Below are 20,241 nucleotides of genomic sequence, written 5' to 3'. Positions count from 1 at the left end.
TTGTAAAAGTGTGTAATTAGAATGAGAGTGTAGAGAGTAAAACGGAAGTGAGGGGGATGATAGTATCGGTAATTTCAGAATAATTAGTACAAACGAAATATAAATTTGATCAACTCGTTTATAATAACTTACCGCTGATTTGGTTTATTATGTTACATAAGGAGCTGTACAATTAATAGTTTTATTGTTCAGAAGACGTATATTATACTTATCAATTGCAGGTTTATAATGTATACATCTGTTGGGTATAAACTTTGGATCTTCTTCCAGATCCATTAATTTTTTTCCCTAAAAATTTGATTTTAGTGATAAGGGTGGTTATACTCTAAAATATCACAACTTTACTTTTGAAACACCTCTTTAAATAAAAATTTATCTATTTTTTATTTCAAAACTTCACGTAAAATGATAAGAGAGAGAGAAAGAGAAAGACTCCTCTCTCTTTTATAATGATATATAAAAAGATATATATATATATATAGAGAGAGAGACGATGGCCCGTTTAGTTCGTTAATTCGAGTTTTTAATTTGAGTTGAGATGTGATGTTGTGTGAGAGCATTTTACTGTAACCAAAAAAAAAGATGTGACTGTTTCTGAAAACTTTTTACTGTAACAAAACTCGAATTCTAAACTCAAATCAGCGAAAAGAATGGGCTTCAATATATGTTTTGTTTCTCTCCTCATACCGTAAACTCTTGGTATATAAGCATTGGCCTATTTTTGGAGAAACTCATAACAAAACTTTAATTTCTCTAATTTTTATTGTAATAGACAGTAGGGAAGTTCCCCAAACCACCACCCACTATGTTAAACGGGGTTTTGATCAGATCAACGTAAGCAGTTTGTTTACTATAAATAATAAAAAATAAAAACTTAAAAATTACTAAGTAGGAATTAGGAGCCCATCAAATATTTTCAGAAAAGAACAGTACTGGATTAAAATCACATTAATATCTCCAACAGCAATGTGTATTAATAAATTATACATTATATTTATGACGACAATCATCGTAAATGAGTCGCTGCAATTATTTCGTCAGTTACATTATTAAAATGACATGACATTGAGTTTTTGCAACGACATTTAGCATATTAAGTCGTCGCAAAAGATACAAATTTAGCTGACGTGGCTTATATTTTTTGCAACCACATTTGTCGTTGCAAATAATATTTTAATTTTGTATTTATTTTTTTCTCATTTTACTAATTAATGTTGTATATTACTATATGTTTAAATCCAATATTAAATATAATTCATGATATTATAATAATAATAATACATTAAATAAAAGGAAATAAATAATATAAAATATAAATAAAAATTATTATTGTAAATAGTAATTAATAAAATAAAATAAAAATGTAATTATAGTAGAAATGTGCAGAAATAAAAATTGTTACATTAATAAAAATTTAATATCCTAAATTAGCAGCATCACTAGAATCATCGTCGTTATCATCAGAAGGATTCGGAGGCAGATGACCTGGACAGACATACAGCACAGGAGGAGTAACCGCAGGAAAAGTCATGTTGGGTTGTATTTGAGTGATGAAATCATGCATCATTCTGATGCTCTCGTACAGTTGGAGGTTTTGTTGGTAACTCTGTTGTAAGTATTCTTCTACGTGTGGGTCAGAACGTGTCGTAGAGATCTTGCTGAGCGTGAGCCAGATGATGACGCATCCCCTCAATAAACCTTTTGTGGGAGTGATCAACCCACTCCAGTCTTGTGCCCTTTGCGGGTGCCCAGAAACTGCTCCATAATATCCTCCTCGTTAACTGCTCCTACTGCGGATGATCCAAAAGTAGCAGACTGCGTATGGATCTTCGTTTCTCTTTCTCCCTCCATCTGTTGCTACAAATATTATAAGAAAAATAATTAAATACATAATGTGATTTAAATAAAAAAAATATAATTAAACATTACGAGTATACTTACAAAAGTCTGCTCAGCTTGGGAATTAATCTAAGTATCCTCACGACAATGCATGTCCCCCCAGTTATCGATGACAGACATCGGCTGTTGAGTCCCTGTGGTAGACTGTATAGTAGTTTAAATGTATATGAATATATTGTAATCGATTACCAAATTAACATTTATATTGAATAAATTATTAACAAATACTTACTTTCTTCTCGCGATGTTGGGAGTACGACAGCCAACCATGAAAACTCGACTACTTTTGGTTGCTACGATTAAGTTTTTAGCCACGTCACCGCCAGTTGTACGTATCAATATTTGCGACGACATGTCATCACAAATAATGGACAAACTGGCGCCAAAATTGTTTGTGCTAGATTTGTTTTGGCACCAATCACTATTAGCGATGACATGTCATCGCGAATAATTTGTCAAATGTTAGCGATGATATGTCGTCACAAATATTGAATTTTGTGCAACGACATGTCGTTGTAAATAGTGAATGTGATGACAAGTCGTTCAAAAAATTTGATTTCTTTTTGGTGACGACGTGTCATCGCTAATACTGTAATTTTAACAACGATAAATGTCATCGCTAATAATGTCTTCGTTAATAACCCTTTTTGTTGTAGTGTACATATATAATCTTAGAGTTTCATTAATCATGATAAATATAAAATAAGAACATGTACAGACCTTCATGTTGTGTTGAATATTGCATCAAATTAAATATAATAGTCCAAGGAATTCCAAGACATGGGATGAAACTACCGTTATACATAAGAGGGAGTTTTTTACTGTAGTTGAGGGAGAAGCTAAGGGAGAAGAAGAATCCCAACCCGAACCACCAGAGGATTTTTCTTCTCCCTTAATTCGTTGATGAGATTGAATTCGCCAAATACCGTGAAGGTGAAAGGATCGATTGGATTGGGGGAAGTAGTGGTATTGGTGGATAGTAGAACCTCCCACAGTTTCTTGTCGGCGGTGGTAGTTAACGAATTAGGGTTGTCTTGTGATTTGTCAGCCAAATGTGGAGTGCAAGTGGGAAATGAGATGTGTTTTAAACAACAAGAAACTTTTCGTGGCGTGGAGTTGCGCATACAAGGGTACACTGTGACTGAGGATTCTTTCAGATTCCGTTTTGGACATTGGGATAGGTGAGAGCGGATTGATCACGATTCACTATGAGTTTAAGGTGGTGAGAAGTAGGTAAGTTAGATCGGAGATCTTTCTTTATGATATATACCGGTGAGTCTTCGCTCTTCGACTCGGTCTTTTGGTGCGAAGCAAGTTGGAGTGTTGCTGGAATTTTGTGAAATGTTGGAGGATGGAAAATCCGATGCGATACCGAAGGAGTTACATGGAGTGTTAACAGATTCTGGGTTGGTTTTTGAAGATTAAGAGGGTTCGGGACCACTGGATTGTTTTGATGGATCCTTCTAACATCCACCCATACCGGCACCCTCATATTTCCAAAAGGAGGAGATTGAGCACCTAGTGTCCGATATGAATTCTTCAGGAATCATTTGGCCTAGTTGCAGTCCATTTTCGAGTCCGGTGCTCTTGGTAGAGAAAAAGGATGGAAGTTGGTGTTTTTACGTTGGGAGTTAAATCACGGTATTATGGTCAAGAAAAAGGATGGAAATTGGCATTTTTGCGTTGAGAGTTAAATCACGGTATTACTTTCTTTAACACATATAGAATAACGAGCTGCTTAAATGTAATTGGGTTTTGAATTATATGTATCTTTTGTTATTGGTTTAACTTAAATTAAGCAATTTATTTTGTCTTAGGATTTTATGTTTGTTTCGAGGAAAACTTTGATCCTCCTTTCAGCTGAGTTCTGAAAGAAAAATCCTATAACGAAATTTTATTTTAGGATACTCTATTTTTAAGTTTGGTCGAACTTGGAAGTCTCTCCATCCCTTTCTTATTTCTGTCTATCGCTTTTTTAAGATCCTTTTTCCTTATGAAATTACATATGTTCACAACTCGTTTGCTTTTTTAAAATATATATTAAAAAAATATGGCAACAGCAGAATATAACACTGGATGTTAATAAATTTTCATGGGACATTAATGGAAGAATATCATTAAATTATTACATGACATGTTAATCGTGTGATAAAGAAGTCCTAATGGAAAGTGTAAACAATGTCGATCGACGGGACATCAATGGAAAAATTGTTCTAGCTAATCATATCCTTTGTGCTTTCTGCATCTTATTTGGACTGGCTAATTTGTCTTGCTGTCTTTAAGCTTTGTCGTTAAAGCAGTTGTTTAGATAGTTTAATGAAAGTCAGCTTCACTTTTTCTAAAAAATAAATAAATAAAGGATGAATAATTTGATAGTGTCGTTTCTAAGTTTTACGACGTACAATCTATGCATTGTGGAGTACAAAGATTCATTCACTTTAGGTTGGGGGTTTCAAATGTAACTGTCTCTTGGATGGGGCATGAAATGAATGTATTAGACCGCAAGTGTTATAACTTTAGAAAGGTGAACAGGACTAAGATTAAAATCTTTTTTTTTTCTTTGAAACTAGGAAAAAACAACTGAAACAAAAGTCAACATATAAATCAAACAAGATATGTACGTTAATTAAAATCATAGCAAGAACTAGAGTTTCATGGATTAGCCCAAAAAATTAAAATAAAAATAATCCAAAAACAAAACAATATAGTCACTGCAAATATTAAGTGCATTTTCTAAGCAACAATCGTTTTTTTTTAAAGCTTACAACAACCTAAATGTAATAGTTTTCCAAAATAACTACAAATACAGTTAATAGGTTCTTGCTCATGCCAAAAATTATGATACTAATCTTATGAAATTCATTGATCTCTTACTAAAGCTCATTTCAGAGCAGTCAATCTTAACTACATAGAGATAATAGTATTTAGTAAATGAAACTTGGTAAGATTATAATGCTAGTCTTCATGTTATTAATGCTAGCTATAACTCGATTACATATACATGTATATATGTATATATGTGTACTAGTAATTATTACTTGCTTCTGTATTCTCTCCTCTTGCTGGAAAATTATATGCAAGTAATTTTGTGTAATACATCTTAAGGGATAATTATTTAGCAGTTAGATGCTTATTGTGATAAGATTCACATACAGTACTGTAACTAATTGTGATAAGGCTATAAAGTCTAATCCTCATAAAAAAACAATGTACTTTACGGCTGGCTTATCATTATCTAAAAGAATAAAGTGTATTTAAGGTTATTAGTGTCCACCCAAATTACTTACTTCAACGCCTAAGGACCTATGTTTTACTCAGTTTCTGATTAAGGTGCCAGACCTAGCTTGTTTGTCTAGTTTATGATTATAATGAAAACCAAAGCTCTTTATTAGTTTATTGCAAATGTCATTTTAAAATTTCTTAATTATCGGCATACCAGTGGTCTTCAACTTGAGGTGGTATGGGCATGTCCAACGTAGACCGCTAGAAGCACCAGTTCGTACTTGGGAGGGCATTCTTATATCTAATACTATGAGAGGGAGGGATACACTAAGAATTACGTGGACCGAAGTAGTTATAAATGACATTCTAGATCTAGGCCTTCAAGAAAATCTAATTTCGAACAGAACTGCGTAAAAAAGTGAAATTTATATAACTGATCCCAATTAAGATGGGATTAAGACTTGTTTTTGTTGTATCGGCATACCTCTTCAACTTCACTTCAACTCATAATTATGATTGGAATTTCAATTACATATATATGTACTATCTAAATTTTTGTAAGTAATTAATAACACTACTGCATATCCGGATATAATTATGTTGATAAAACCAACAAAAAAAAAAAGAACATTTACCATGATAACTTTACCTTCATCTGCATTTGATGATAGCAAAAGCACTAATTCTTTTTCAATGTGTTTATAAGCCGAGAAACGGAGACACAACCATTGAAAATGAGAATTGTTATACGAAAAAAAAAAATGTTCCAAATCCATTATGTTAGACGCATGAGTTTTGGAGAGATATGGAAGAGAAAAAGGAAACACATATATAGAGTAGTAACATATAGTAATTACTATAAATATACTACCATTAAGCTCCGAAATTCTAATTGCTAGTGCACAGAAGTGCCATTGTTGCAACAACAACCCCGTTTAAGAACTTTAGTAGCACTACAAGCAGTCAAATGCCCCATTAACAGACGACACACGTATTCTATATCCCATAGTTTCTACTATTATAATTTCAAGTCTATTATTTTTGTTATTTAATACAGTACTTTATTAATTATCTATAGACTTGACTACTAAAACTTAAGCCTTGTAACATAGTTAAATATGGGCTAGCTTTCTCTTATTCCCGCACATTAGAGAGAGAAAATACCCACATATATTTAACCATGAATACATAATTCTAAACCCTAATAACAAAGTTCCTCAGTGGTGAAGTGAGAGGACCATACTGAAGAACCCCCAATATTTACGCCGCAGGCGCCACAGTGACCCCGTCGTCGTCATCATCGTCGTCGTCGTCATCATTTTCCCCGTATGAGAAGAGTGATGATGCATCCAAAAACTTGTCCTTATGAGTAGGAAGCAACGTCGTCAAAAGCTTTTTAGGTTTCTCGCTGTCAACAATCACCATTGTGGCTTAATTAGTAAAGGAAAATATTGGAAGAAGCTAGAGCTATGTAGAGAAGAAAATATAGATAGCTATTAAGGATGGCTTTTGCTAGATATACATTAAGCTAGCGTTTGGTCTTGTATTTATAGAAAATTGTAAAGGCAAAGTGGCTCAAGTTGAAATCTAGTTGTTTCAAATATAGCCAGCTCTGATCAGTGGTCGGGAAGGGGCAACTTTTTTTTATGACAGAGAAAGACAAGATCACTTAGGATTTGGGTAGCTTAAGCTCCACTAGTGATTCCATGAGGGCCCGCACGTGAGTTTAACTCATGGAAGGTGGCTGCGAACACATTTCTACACATGGAGGGAACATCCCACCACACTCTTCCTCATGCAACTTTGTCAGTCCCGGTGACAGCCTGGATTATACATACTGTGAATATAACACTTTCTGCAAGTATTTATAAATTTTTGGTATAACATATAGTAATAATGAAGTAAGTTTAATGTAACACGGCGTTAAAATGGCGAATAAAAAGATGTTACATTTACCGGGCCGGAGACATTTTCGTATATGTAAACGCAAGTTCTATATATGTGTTTGTAGTATTTTTTTAAAATTAATTTGGTGGGGTTAAAGTGAACAATGTTAATAAAGATAAGACAAGACTTGAGAGCCAATCATGAAGGTAATTAATACTGGATAGTACCCCCTCCAAAACCAATAAACCAAAGTTGCAAGCAAGCATTGATGTTATTTATTTTCTAATGTGCAACCTTCTCGAATGTAAATGTTCATGCCAAATAACATATTTGGCATCAAAAATTGTGATGATGGAATATTTAATATATTATTTTTATTTGTGTTTAAATATATAATGTTACTTTAAATGTTAAATCATTTTTGTCACAATCAATAAATTTCAAAAGTTGTAAAAATAAAGTTCTAATTTTAAAATTGTTTCAAAGCACAATTGCTGAAATGATTAAATGAAACAAAAAAGAACAACAAAAAGCAATTGAATGCGAAATTTGTCATATGCTAGAGTTGCTTAGAAATTTTCCACTAAATATAGCATATTTCAAGTTTAGCATAAAGAATAGCATTGTATTGGAGAGTAATTTTTCAATTTAAATGCTAGAATTTAGCATTGGTACACTAATTTAACATTGTATTAGAATGCTCTAATAGATGTGTGCATTCCTTAAAAAAGACTTAAAAGCTAATTAAAGAGCTTTTAAAAATCATGAAATGCAAAATAAAGTATAGTTTAGAGAAGTAAAGGTTCATACAAATATGACAAACTGAAAATCTTCAAGTCCTAAGGACCTCTTAGGGACAGTTTTTCCTTTTACACAGTAGAAGTGGATCAGCCACACCTAAAAGTACTGTAATTCTATGTCATATCGTTTGAAAGGCATATGTTTACAGTCTAGGACATGAATGTAGTATTTTCTTTATTATTTTCTTATCTATAGTCTATACAAAAGTGTAGTAATAGAAATAAGTAAGTTTTTGTTGAAGCTCTTCCAAGAAAAGGTCAGGTGTGGAAGAAAAGTGAAATTCCTTGTTTTATGTTGTATTGTTTGGAATATCATTTACGCTAAAAGTGATCATTCATAGAAGTTTATGTGAAAATTTACTTTCTTTATGTTGTTACACGTAAAATTGGTGGTTATGGAAACAAGTCCGTTCCTACGGACCCGTTTAGTAATTTTTTAAAATAGTTTTATTTTGATTATAAATGTGAAAATGAGATCGTTTTGAGAATGATGTTGCGGCGTATTTTTAAATTACATTTAGTTGGTTTGTCAAAAACTGTTTGGAGTATATATTATTATTAATGAGTACATTAGAAATTAAATTATAAAATTAATTAACATGCTAAATATTAAAGAATGGTATTTAATATAAGTAATTACTATGTTAATAACATAATGTACTCATAAATTGTAAGTACTTAATTAGTGTATTAGTAAAAAATAATTAGTATATTAATAATTTATTAGTATTCTATTTACTAATTAAATTAATTTTTAATTACATAATTAATTAATTAGTTAATTAATTACTATTTTTATTTAATAACCTATTATTTGATATATTACATGATCAATTTTAGGTAGTTATTATTCAAATAATAGTTAATCACTAATCAATTATTAATTTATTATTATTGATTAGGATATTACAAAATTAATAATTATAATTTAATATTAATTATTAATTGAGTAACTACCCTTTATTTGTTTATTTGTTAACTATTTACTAACTAATAAGTTATAATTTATGTATCATATTATTATATATTAATTTTTAGTTGTTCATATAATAACTTATTGTTAATTATACCATAATTAATATATTTTATAATCAATTTTGACAATTAATCTTTAACTACTAATTAATTAATGTATATAAATTATTGACAATTAGTCTTTTACTAATACTTAATTACTATTTATTATTTAATATTTAGTTTATAAATAAATTTAAAATTTTGTAATAATTAATTAATAATTAATTATTTTTTAATTAATTACCATCTATTTGTTAGATTACTATTTAATATCTCATGTAATTGATAATTAATCATTAATAATTAATTTTATAAAATAACATTGTTGATAAGTGCTAAAAAATAAAAAGGGAAAAAGAAAAATAACTTTCAATCATATTCTAATTCCTTAACAAAACTCATTCTCATTATTTTTTGTTTTCATTCTCGTTTTCAAAACATTTGCTAAACAAACATATTTTAGAGACTATTTTCATTTTCTTACCTTAAAAGCCGTGAAAAATGTTTTTTTATAACAAGATAAGGCCTTATGTTTTATTTTAAAAGAAAAAATAGAGAGAGATTGGGCCCGTTTGGTAATGTTTTCAAAATAGTTTTGTTTTCGGTATAAAAATGAAAATGGGATTTTTTTTGAAAATCATGAGCCGATTCTGAAATTACGTTTAGTGGTCTTTCAGGAGATTAGTTTGAGTACGATAAAAAAATAAAATCATGTTTGGTTATATTTATGTTTGTTTTGAGTACATGTAATTAATAATCTTAAATTAATATATTAATTAATTAATAATTGATAATTCTTTAGCAAATAAAAATTAGTATATTAATAATATAATAATAATGGATAAATTATCATTAATGAGTACATTAGTAATTAAACTATACATATAATAAATTAATATAGTAAATAATTAAAAATAGTAATTAGTAATTAATTATAAGTTAGTAATGTACTCATATTTATTAGATTATAAGTAATTAATTAGTGTATTAAGAAAAATAATTAGTATATACATAATTTATTAATATTCCATTTACTACTTAAATTATTAATTTTTAGTTACATAATTAAATAATTAGTTAATTAATTAGTAATGTTTATTTAATAATCTATTATTTGATATATCAGATGATCAATTTTTGGTAATTATTCTTTTTATAATGATTAGTTACTAATTATCAATTATTAATTATTAGATTAGTATATTACATATTGATAATTATAATTTAATATTAATTATTAATTGAGTAATTAAATTTTATTTTTTATTTACCAACTATTTAATAATTAATAGATTATAATTAACATAATATATGATTGATATATTAATTATTTATTATTTATTAATTACTAAGTATATCTATTTATTAATTATTAATTAATATATAATATAATTAATTATTAATTATTTAATATAATATTGTTGATAAGTACTAGAAAATAAAAATAGAAAAGGAAAAACAACTTTCAATCGTTTTCTACTTTCTTCACAAAATTTTTATTAAACAAACGCTATTTGTAGACCTTTCAAAAACAATTAAAATACAATTCCAAACGTACCATTAATTCATCCAAGAGTTCTTTTACGTGTTATACTATTAAAAATATACCGCGGGTAAGACTTAAGAGTTATATTGCAGTCCAAAAAAGTTGAAAGTTGGCTTCTAAAAATAGTTAAAAAGAGTTGATTCATTATCTGTTTGTTTTGCCTCATTTTCCTTGAGTGCCTTAATGTCATGCCCTCCCCTTTCATCGAGTATTTTTTACAATCCCTCTACGTATGGCAACACTTCGAATGATGACACAACAAACTTTATCGAATACTGTTACAATTTTTTTTTATAATTTAAATTTCTATTCAAATTTTTTTTTTAAATCAAGCAGGTTACTAATTAAATCACTAGTAGAAATTTAGAATTTAACGACTGTTAATAACCGTCGTCAAAAGATTAGACGACAATGAGAAAAACTCTCTCCAAATAACTCTCATGCGATATAAATTCTTCCTTAAACCAATCACGGCCCGCTATGTTTTTAAGAATCAACATATAATCAACATATATAGATTTAATTTCATTCTTAATCCTAAACTAAATAACTTAAAACTAACCTAATGAATTAACCTAACCTAATCAATATATATAAAAAATTTACTAAATAACTTAAATTTTGATTTAGTTTCATTCTTAATCCTAACCTAACTTACTTAAAACTTCTTAAATCATATACAACAAATAATCACATTTACATTCAAATAGTCAAATAATATTAGAAACGCAATTAATTAGTTCTAATCCTAACAGTCATATAATATTTATAAAAAAAAAAAAAAGCGTCGTCTAATAGTCTAACATAATTGAAAATAACTGTCGTCTAATCTATAGTTATACATTTCAAATTCAAAAAATATTATAACTTAAACTAATCAAAATGAAGACAGAGGCGGTTGTTGGCGGTTCGGCGACGACGGTGGCGGTTGCTGGCAAACGCTTAGCAGTTTGGTGAACACCAGGGCGGCTTGGAGAGTACGACAGAGTAAGAATTGGAGCAAGTGTCGGAGAGAAAGAATGGCGGTGGCAGCATCAAGAGAGACGGAATGAGAGACAGAGAAAGAGAATGGCGGTGGCGGCGTTGAGAGAGACGGAGAGAGAGAGAGAGAGAGAGAGAGAGATTTAGGCTGTGGGTGGCAGCGATATGGTTCACAGGAAGAGAGAGATTGGTAAAGATTTTGAGTTGGATTTCTCTCAAAATGAAGACAGATTGAGGTTAAATTTCATTTTTGAGTTTATGCTCTCACATTAGACGACAGTTTTCTAAAAAACATCGTCTAATATTTGCCAGTTGGCCCGCGTTTTGGGCCAGGACATTAGACGACGGTTTCTTATAAAACCGTGGTCTAATTAGAGATGTTAAATATCAATTGTTTTTTTGTAGTGAATAGCCTTATACAAGCAACAAATAAAATGCTAGAATAAAATTAAAAAGGTAAAATAAAGATGTAAAGAATGAGAAAGTGCTCTAAACTACTTATAATGGAGTTGTATTGAACAACCTTTAGTGAGAGTCAAAATTAAAGATGAAGACGAGTGCGTGAAACGAACGGCTCAAATTGATTCATGTGTTAGCATCGATATTCTCTCTCTTATTTTCTATAGTGCCCCGGTGTTAGCTTGTTTTGTGCTTTTGGTTTTTCTTAACCCATCCTTTTCCATTTAAAAAATAAAAATAAAAATCCAGAAAGATTCAGTGCTAACAAAAAAGATTCCAAAAAGATTTTCCTCGCATTTGCTTATCTTACAAAAATGACGTCTTGTTATTGTAACCTCACGTTCCGCCAACACTTAGTGTTCGTTTGGTTCGTGTATTCAGAATAATGATTCAGAATTATTCTCGTTTTACGTGTATTTTTTGTGAGAGAAAACACTGTAAAGAATCATGAATCATGATTCAGAATCAAAGATGAATACAGAAAACAAACGGGCTCTTAATCATGACACCTCTATTCCCTGCCCCATGTGGAATAACTACTACTAGGCTGCTACCGTATCTTGAAGTTGGAAACCTGGTAATGAAACTCGAAACACGTGATGTTTAAAGTGTTAATTTGCCCTTTCTCCTCCGTGAGATTGATTGTCTACGGTTTCAACCGCAAATTGCCTCTAAAATATGACAAGCCTTACTAGTTACTATATATTTCTACACTCAGTGAAAAAAAATAATAATAATAATTAAGGGACTGTTTTAAAAGTATACTCAAACTTATAATTTTTTATTCTGACATTTAAATTTTAAATTTTATATAAAAACTTTACATTATAATAAAATTAATGATTTAAGTTTAAGTATATAAAATAAACGACCCTTAAAAATAAGAGCGTATTTTGTTAGAAAGGGAGAAAAATGAGATTTTAGATAGATATTTTCTAACACCTTTTCTTTATTTATAATTAAATGACCACCTTTAATTGCACCTTTTAGAGATAAGTATCACCCAATCAAAAAGGTTCTAAACTTTATGAAAATGTAACATTTAAAATAACATTATTTCTAAAAGATGATAACCTTTCAAAAAAAAATCAAAATAAATTAAATTTTATTTATTTATTTTTAAATTTGAATTTTACAATTAAAAAATTAAAAAATTAAAAAATAAATATTATTATCCTCTCTACGCGCCATGTGTCATGTTTGCATAAGCACTAAGTGTAGATGCATGCAAGCCACAAGAGACTCTCTTATTGTCACTTCATCAACCCATTAATTGGTGTGGTCGCAAAAGGCGTTATTCGATAATGTCTATCTAGCAACCCCTGCTAACCCAAGGGAGCATTCAAATATTTGTCCTACGTTCATTCGTGAAGGTACTCTTAATGGGTTAAAGACCATATCAACAAGTCTTCTATCTTGTAAATAAGGCATATCTTGTCTAGGTAAAATTTTTAAAATGATACATTTATTTCCATGCCTTCTAGCTACTGTATCGCCCCTTTAATTTTATGTTTTTGTGAAATATATATACGAATAATACTTGTTGGGTATTTTGATTTGACACTGCTTAACACCTTATATAGTGCTACTCCACTTCATAAGTTTCTAATGTGAAACTTTGGTTGTCAAGTTACAGCCTTCTTATATTTAAACTTGAACAATTCCAAGCCTTTTTTTATTTAAACTTGAACAATTCCAACACTTAGTCATATATTATTTTTGAGTTAGTTTAGAAAATGGTTGATTTTTTTCATACATGAATTTTAATCCAATTTCTTCTCTTTATTTCTTTTCCCTCCAAATCCAACATAGTGGTAGGTTGATTTATTGAATTAAACTTCCAAACTTGTTGTAAAATTGGTCCCAAAAAAAAGTTTCAAAGAAAAAAAATAAAAGGGTAACAAAATTAACTCAAAATTCTCTACGCACCCTTTTTCTAAAGCATAAAAACTATTTCTACCTCACCTCCTAACATCTCAAACTTTTTAAATGAATTGATAAATTAATATGGTATCAAAAAAAGCCAAACTTTTTAGATGAATTAATAAACTAATATGGTATCAAAAAAGACCTTGAGTTTAAACTCTTAAGTTAAGCCTATATGTTTCAGGTTTCTTCTTCTGTCAAGCTTTTTATATAATATTCACCAACATTTTTTGTGCTTTGTCGGCCCACATATATATTGGAATGTTAAAATATATAACTATTTTTTATCTATCTTCTAACAGCTGACGTTTTTGTAATTGATTGGTGGACTACATTATTTCTCAGGGTGGCGACTCCATGTTGTTCTTCAAAGTAGCTGGATATCTTTACCTGAAATCTTTTGTTTGTGGCTTAATTGATTATTTTTTACTTTAGCCTATATCATTGAGTCTCAATAACTTGGTTAAACACTTATGTTTTATTTTAGTTTAAAAAGAACATAAAGATGTTGCGCACGATAGAAAAACATCTGAAAACTTTTGAGAATGATTCATTCTTATGATTCTCCTTTGCGGCGAATCTTGTCATTAATTTTAACGAGAAATTGCGGCAGATGATCCTTTTTAAAGTCTACTAGTCTTTTAAGTAGATGTCCAAGTTATGTGGTCAAACAGATCCTTAATCCGCCCGTTATGCCCATCTTGGCGTCCTTTGTTTTTGTTTTTGGTTTTTTTTTTTTTTTTTTTTTTTTTTTTTTTTGGACACCAGTCATTAGGTAAATGCTAATTAAAAGACAGCAATTTTCACAATAACATAGGTATGCACAAACAAGATAACGGAACTACAGATAAATCTATGAACATAAACGATATTCTTAACAATGGTGAAAAAAAAAATGCATGAAATGGACCATTTAAGTTTAATAGCAACATTGGACAAAAGATATGGAGCAAAATTACTCATGTGACAAGATGAATCTATTCATGCTTTTTTCCCTTGAGCTTTCCTTTCGGGATCTTGCTGAGAACACTGGTGTCCAGCTTCTGGTAGTGATTGCGAAGTTGGTCGAGGACTTGGTATACAAAGTTGTCAATCTGATCATCATACTTCTCATACAGAACTGGTAATGTGTGGGCAGCAACAAAGCCTTGGAAAAAAAAATGGAACAAAAAAAATCTATGAGAGATAGGGAACGAATCAATTAAGCTACATTAGGTACCATGTAAGCGCTGGGAAGTTTTCCCAACATGTGGCCCAAGAAGAGAAAAAAAATTGCCAAAAAGAATCTCTTTGAACTAAACTATCTGTGCTTTGACTCATTATGTTTATGCAAAAAGTGTGCATGAAAAGAAATCAGATTTTAAATTTCTTGATATTAGTCTCGTTCATTTCGCTGATTCGAGTTTAGAATTCGAGTTTTGCTACAGTAAAAAGCTCTCACAAATAATCACATCTAACTTTTTTGCTACAGTAAAAGGCTCTCAGATAAAATCATATCTCAACTCGAATCAGTAGTTGTACTAAACTTTTTTTTTCTTTTTTCTTTTTTCCTCTTTCTGATGAGAACTATCTGAACTCGCTTAGCAAACTCAACTTCGAAACTGAAGCCCTGGCAGAACCTTATAATTTTTGGGAAGCATGAAATTCACAGTATAAACCAGGTAGTTTACGTATTTTATAAGTGTGTAGTAGCCATTAGTATTGCTCTGAATTAATACCCAAATCCTAAATCTAAATTACTCCGAGTTTTTGTTGGCAAATAAGGTCTTCAAGTAGTAGTGTCAATGGCACACAGACACACGCGAATGACGAAATTTACTTTAGATCATGCAACACAAGAAGAAAGATCTCTCACCAATGTACGCTACAGTAAGAAAATTGCACCAGCTTCCAAGCACTGCAGCAGCCCATAAGCCCGCTATAACCTGGAAAGATTTTAATGTTCTTTCAATCGTCAGGAGAATTGAAAATTTAATAAAGTTTTTGCTGGTATAAAACATGCAACAAACAGTCTTCCCCTCCATACTTATTATCAAACCAATTGCAAGCTAGACAGCACACATTCTTGACATGATTTGCAATCTTTAAAAACGTTAACATTTTCTTTGAGAGATCTAGATGCTTGAATCATAAACTAATTTTAATCTGTCTTTGAGTGATATATAAAAATATATAAAACAACTTGAACAAAATTAATACTTCAGAATTTTTCTTCCCACCAAAAAGCACTCTAGGACTTCTATCTTTGAATCCTTTTTAGGATAAACAATTTCTGATCTTCAAAATTCTCATGAATTGAGGCAATGAAAATAAATAAATAAACAATACAGTAATTCGGTACTTCTCAAACTTGCTATACATATGCAGAGTATCTTCCTCAACAGATAAAACACACCATTTATTACAATTTTCCATTCTCATTGCAAAACAAACTGCATAATTTCGTCATAGTTTGAGTATTTATGTTTCTTTAACAAACAACAAAACTTACTCCCAATTCGTAACCTCAATTAGTTGACAACTTTATTAAGACTGGTCAAATGAATAAAACAAAGAACTAAATGCACATAAAAAAATAAAAAAAATAAAAAAACACTATCAAGCCATGTGTACACATGCATAATTGAGTAGACCTAAATTCAAGCTTACCACAAGAAGCTGCTTCAGATTCCCTCCACATGAAATATTCTGAAGATAATCCAATTCTCTATTGATCTCACTACCAAAATAGAGGGCAATGTCGACAAATAAATCCTTTGGCAGTTTAAGACGCGGAACTGAAGAAGGCGACCTGCTTTTATGTAGAATAGTCATTATCACAAACAATTAATTGTGCTCAACTACACATCATTAATGAACAAGTGCAGAAGTAAAGTTTGGACTGGTTTACCCGTTGAGGACGCCTGCAGCATTTGACCAAATAAATTGAGCAAGCATACCAAGAACCAGAACGAAGCCCATGATAGTAAGAAAATTATAGTTGAGCCATTCAAAGATCACCCAGATAATGGTTGCACTGGTTAAGACACTAGCGGATATTTTCTTGTTCCTCCATAACAACAAATCAGCAGCTACATGATTCAGGAGGCAATAAGGGGGAAAAATGATGTTAGGGAGAGCAATATTAATTTTCATTGAAGAAAAAAGAAGAAGATATTCTTACATTTTCCACCGCCCAAAAGATGGTGAACAGGCTTCTGGCGTCCGAAAAGCCTATTAAACTGAGAAGAGACCGACTCCGACTTCTCTTCCCCAAAAAATGACACAGATTTCTGCTTTGTGGTACTTTCAGCAAGTGTTTCCACAAGGTTGTTCAGAAGATTCTCAGCTTTCTCAGACATTGTTCCTATGCTTCAATATCAAAAGAATTGAAAACAGTAAATTCTTATGAGGGAAGGATACTTGAATAACTAGTTGCATTTACTAAGCAGTAAATAACTACTATAAGAGGATGTCAAAACATATTTGAAGACAAACCAAAACGTAAACTAGTTGCACATGTTTTTTGTTCTTAACAGGAACCAACATTTTGTTAAGAAAACAGAACAATACGGAGCAAGTGAAAGACCAGTTCTCCTAAAAGAAGGAAAAAATATATATATATTAACCATCCTAAATTGTTCAAGGCACATGTAATAAACAGTTAGGTTTTTTCTAATACAGGTGAACTTTACTTCTTTTTAAATTTGAATTTCATTTCGTAACAAAAAAAAAAAGGATACAAAGAAGTTTGTGAATGCCAATAATGTTATTTCATCCCCTTCACTTGACTTCTGTCGCAAATTTAAGTGTAACTTACATATAAAAGTCGTACGGGTGAAAAACTAGACTTCAAAAGTGCTACTCAGCCTAATTTACACTAAACCTTTTGTGACAAAACATGCATTCCTTTTTTCCTAATCGCCTATTTGGCCAAAGCCCTTCCAACTTATTAGGGATATGTTGCACGAATAAACAAGTTTATACCATTATCATTGAAACTAGGAAGAAAGATCAAGAATCTAGAGGTGTTTCTAAAATATAGATCGACATAAGGAACATAAAAGCAAAATCATGGGAATGTATTCAACCTAACACCATCACCAAGAAGCCCTTGGGATTCATCTAGACCGTTTGCCAAAAGTGTAGATATATAAATAGATTAAGAAAATAATTATTCACCAAGAATACTGATTGGAAAACGCACAGTAATAAGTAATATCGCAAACCACTTAAACAACCAAATGGGACTGAAGGGTTAAAGGCCCCTGGTAAGTTGAAATACAAATCGGACTTGAAAAGGGAAAAAAAATCAAAATAGTTTCAAGCTTTAACTTTTTTGAATTTGATCAAACAAGAAGCAGAAAGTGAACTGCACATTTAGGCTGCTTAAAAAATAATTAAAAAACAACAAGTCTACGGCAAAAGGAAACACAAACTCCTAAATATTTCTTATCCAATGCAAAAGAGAGAGAGCTGCGAAATTCTATCGTTTCACTCGAATTTTGAGGCATAAATTCAAACATAACCGTCAAAAGTACTACAGAAGATAATGGTAAATCCTTAAAAGAACAGAACCCGAAACTCAAATGATTACAAGTAACCCAATAAAATAAAATAAATTCAATTCCAGTCCAAAACCCAGAAACAAATTTCACTATAGATAATCAATAAGAACTCTAAAAGAAGAATCTTCAACACTACACAAAGAAAAACCCAGAAACCAAAATCTCACGTATAAACTAAAACGAACAGCAAAAGATTACTCTTACAACTAAAAATAAAATAAAAACAGATCAGCCTAATCCCATTATTGCAATGAACAGAGCAACAAGTTGTCACGAACAATACTACAAAAACAAAAACAAAAAAAGAAACAGAAGAATAAAAGAGAAAACGAACGAACAGTAGAATATGTAGATAATGAAATCACGAAGCAGAGGCAAAAGGGTGTTGGGAAGATGAAATCTGGATAAAATGAAGGAAGACACGAGGATTATGATGATGGGTTTTATTAGCAAACCTGTGCAAAGTTTTTGTTGTTGGAAGCAAATGAAAAAGCACATGTAATGGGTAGACAAGTCGCAGAATCGTCTTGAACTGAATATAAATTGCGTGCGCTAACTTTAATTACTTCTTAATAGTTTATATAAATTAATAAATTAATTAAATTATTATTTTTATTCATAATTAATTTAATTATTAATCATAACTGAATAAGTTATTATTTATAATTATTTATAATTTATCTGATTATAAATTATAATTTAATAAATTTATTCATAATTTATCTGATTATAAATTATAATTTAATAAATTATGATCTATTAATTTTTATAATTAAAAATTAACTTATATATTTTCTTAAATTTTTTATATTGACAGATTTTCTTATTTTTTAATTGTCCAAAAAAAACTAATTACTTTTTGTTTATTTGTTTATTAATTATTTAATTGCAGAAAAGCAGGCACGAATTACTTGCATTAACTATTGAAAAAATCCTATTGGTCAGTGCTAAGCAGCCTATGGAGGCCCAGTGTCGCTTGTTTTTATTGTGGGACAAACAAGAGGAAAAAAGTTTTTTCTTTTTTTTTTTCTCTTTTTCAAAGAAAACTCAAAAATAACCTGCGGGACCTCATAACTGAGTTGAGATCACCCGCCCGTCCACTCGCTGACCTGAACAGAGAGAAAAGAGACTCCTGCTTTCGGTTTGCCTTTTCTTTTTTCGTACCTTTTTTTTTTTTTTTTTGTTGAGAATATGTTTTGCAAGGTACTAAATAAGAGAGGTTCTCTGATACCGTATGAAAAAATGAACTATTAAAATGATTGTGTGTTTATTCATAGATCTTATTAAAAATTATTAATTTTTTAAACTGATGTGATTTTTTTATTAAATCTAAAAGTTAAAAATTGACTTCATTAATAGAGAGATCCAATAAAAAAAAACTCCCTCTAAACAATAGATATCCTTTAAGAGAGAAAAATTATAGTATATATCCTATGAGTGTTGTTGTACACTAGTATATTTCTTCTATAAGCTCATGAATTAGATGTTGAGTTTCAGCTGGGATTCGTGCCACCCGCTAAGGAGGAGGGTTACCAGATGGAAGTTGAGGTTGATAGAATCATTGTCGGTCGCAAGGCATTTTCAGGCGTGTCGGACTTCATCTCTGCCTACTCTTTGGAGGTTTTGGTCTGCAAGATGACAGTAAACGTTTATTGGTCCACACACCACTAGTGGCAATGCACATTTGCCAACCGATCTTTTTTTTTTTTTGTAAGTGTTGAGGGGTTTCACTCTCTTTAGTGTTTTGAAATTCTGGCTTGTAAATTTTTTTATCTTTCGATAATGATGGTTTTTACCTCAATTAGTTTGTGTTTTGTCTTATTTATTTAGTGGTTTGTTGTATTTTTTGTCCGTTGGAATTTGTTTCTATGCGGTTTTTTATGTAGCCTTAATGCCATGCGTTTCACACATCAGTTGAGTAGAAAATCTATTTAAAAAGACATTAGTATACTTGATT

The 20,241-nt window shown here is 30.5% G+C and overlaps 1 protein-coding gene across 2 annotated transcripts; it reads right to left on the bottom strand.

Annotated features, from left to right (window-relative positions):
• Positions 1–14,537: 14,537 nt before the first annotated feature.
• On the bottom strand, positions 14,538–18,816 carry LOC21396493 (reticulon-like protein B8). 2 transcript variants are annotated; one of them, XM_010094890.2, is made up of 6 exons: positions 18,740–18,816; positions 16,901–17,088; positions 16,628–16,808; positions 16,387–16,528; positions 15,593–15,662; positions 14,538–14,884 (listed from the first exon to the last, which is right to left on the bottom strand). In XM_010094890.2, the coding sequence occupies exons 2-6, from the start codon at positions 17,076–17,078 to the stop codon at positions 14,715–14,717; spliced, it is 741 nt and encodes a 246-aa protein (XP_010093192.1). In that variant the 5' UTR covers positions 17,079–17,088; positions 18,740–18,816; the 3' UTR covers positions 14,538–14,714. The 2 variants fall into 2 exon arrangements, with proteins under 2 accessions (XP_010093192.1, XP_024019249.1); XM_024163481.1 differs by lacking the exon at positions 18,740–18,816 and adding an exon at positions 18,623–18,717.
• Positions 18,817–20,241: the final 1,425 nt, after the last annotated feature.

The sequence above is a fragment of the Morus notabilis genome, unplaced genomic scaffold (genome assembly GCF_000414095.1).
Source record: "Morus notabilis unplaced genomic scaffold, ASM41409v2 Scaffold275, whole genome shotgun sequence".
In the NCBI taxonomy this organism is placed as follows: Eukaryota; Viridiplantae; Streptophyta; class Magnoliopsida; order Rosales; family Moraceae; genus Morus; species Morus notabilis.
The sequence above is the reverse complement of the archived record's forward strand: the minus strand, read 5'-3'. Positions and strand labels throughout refer to the sequence as shown.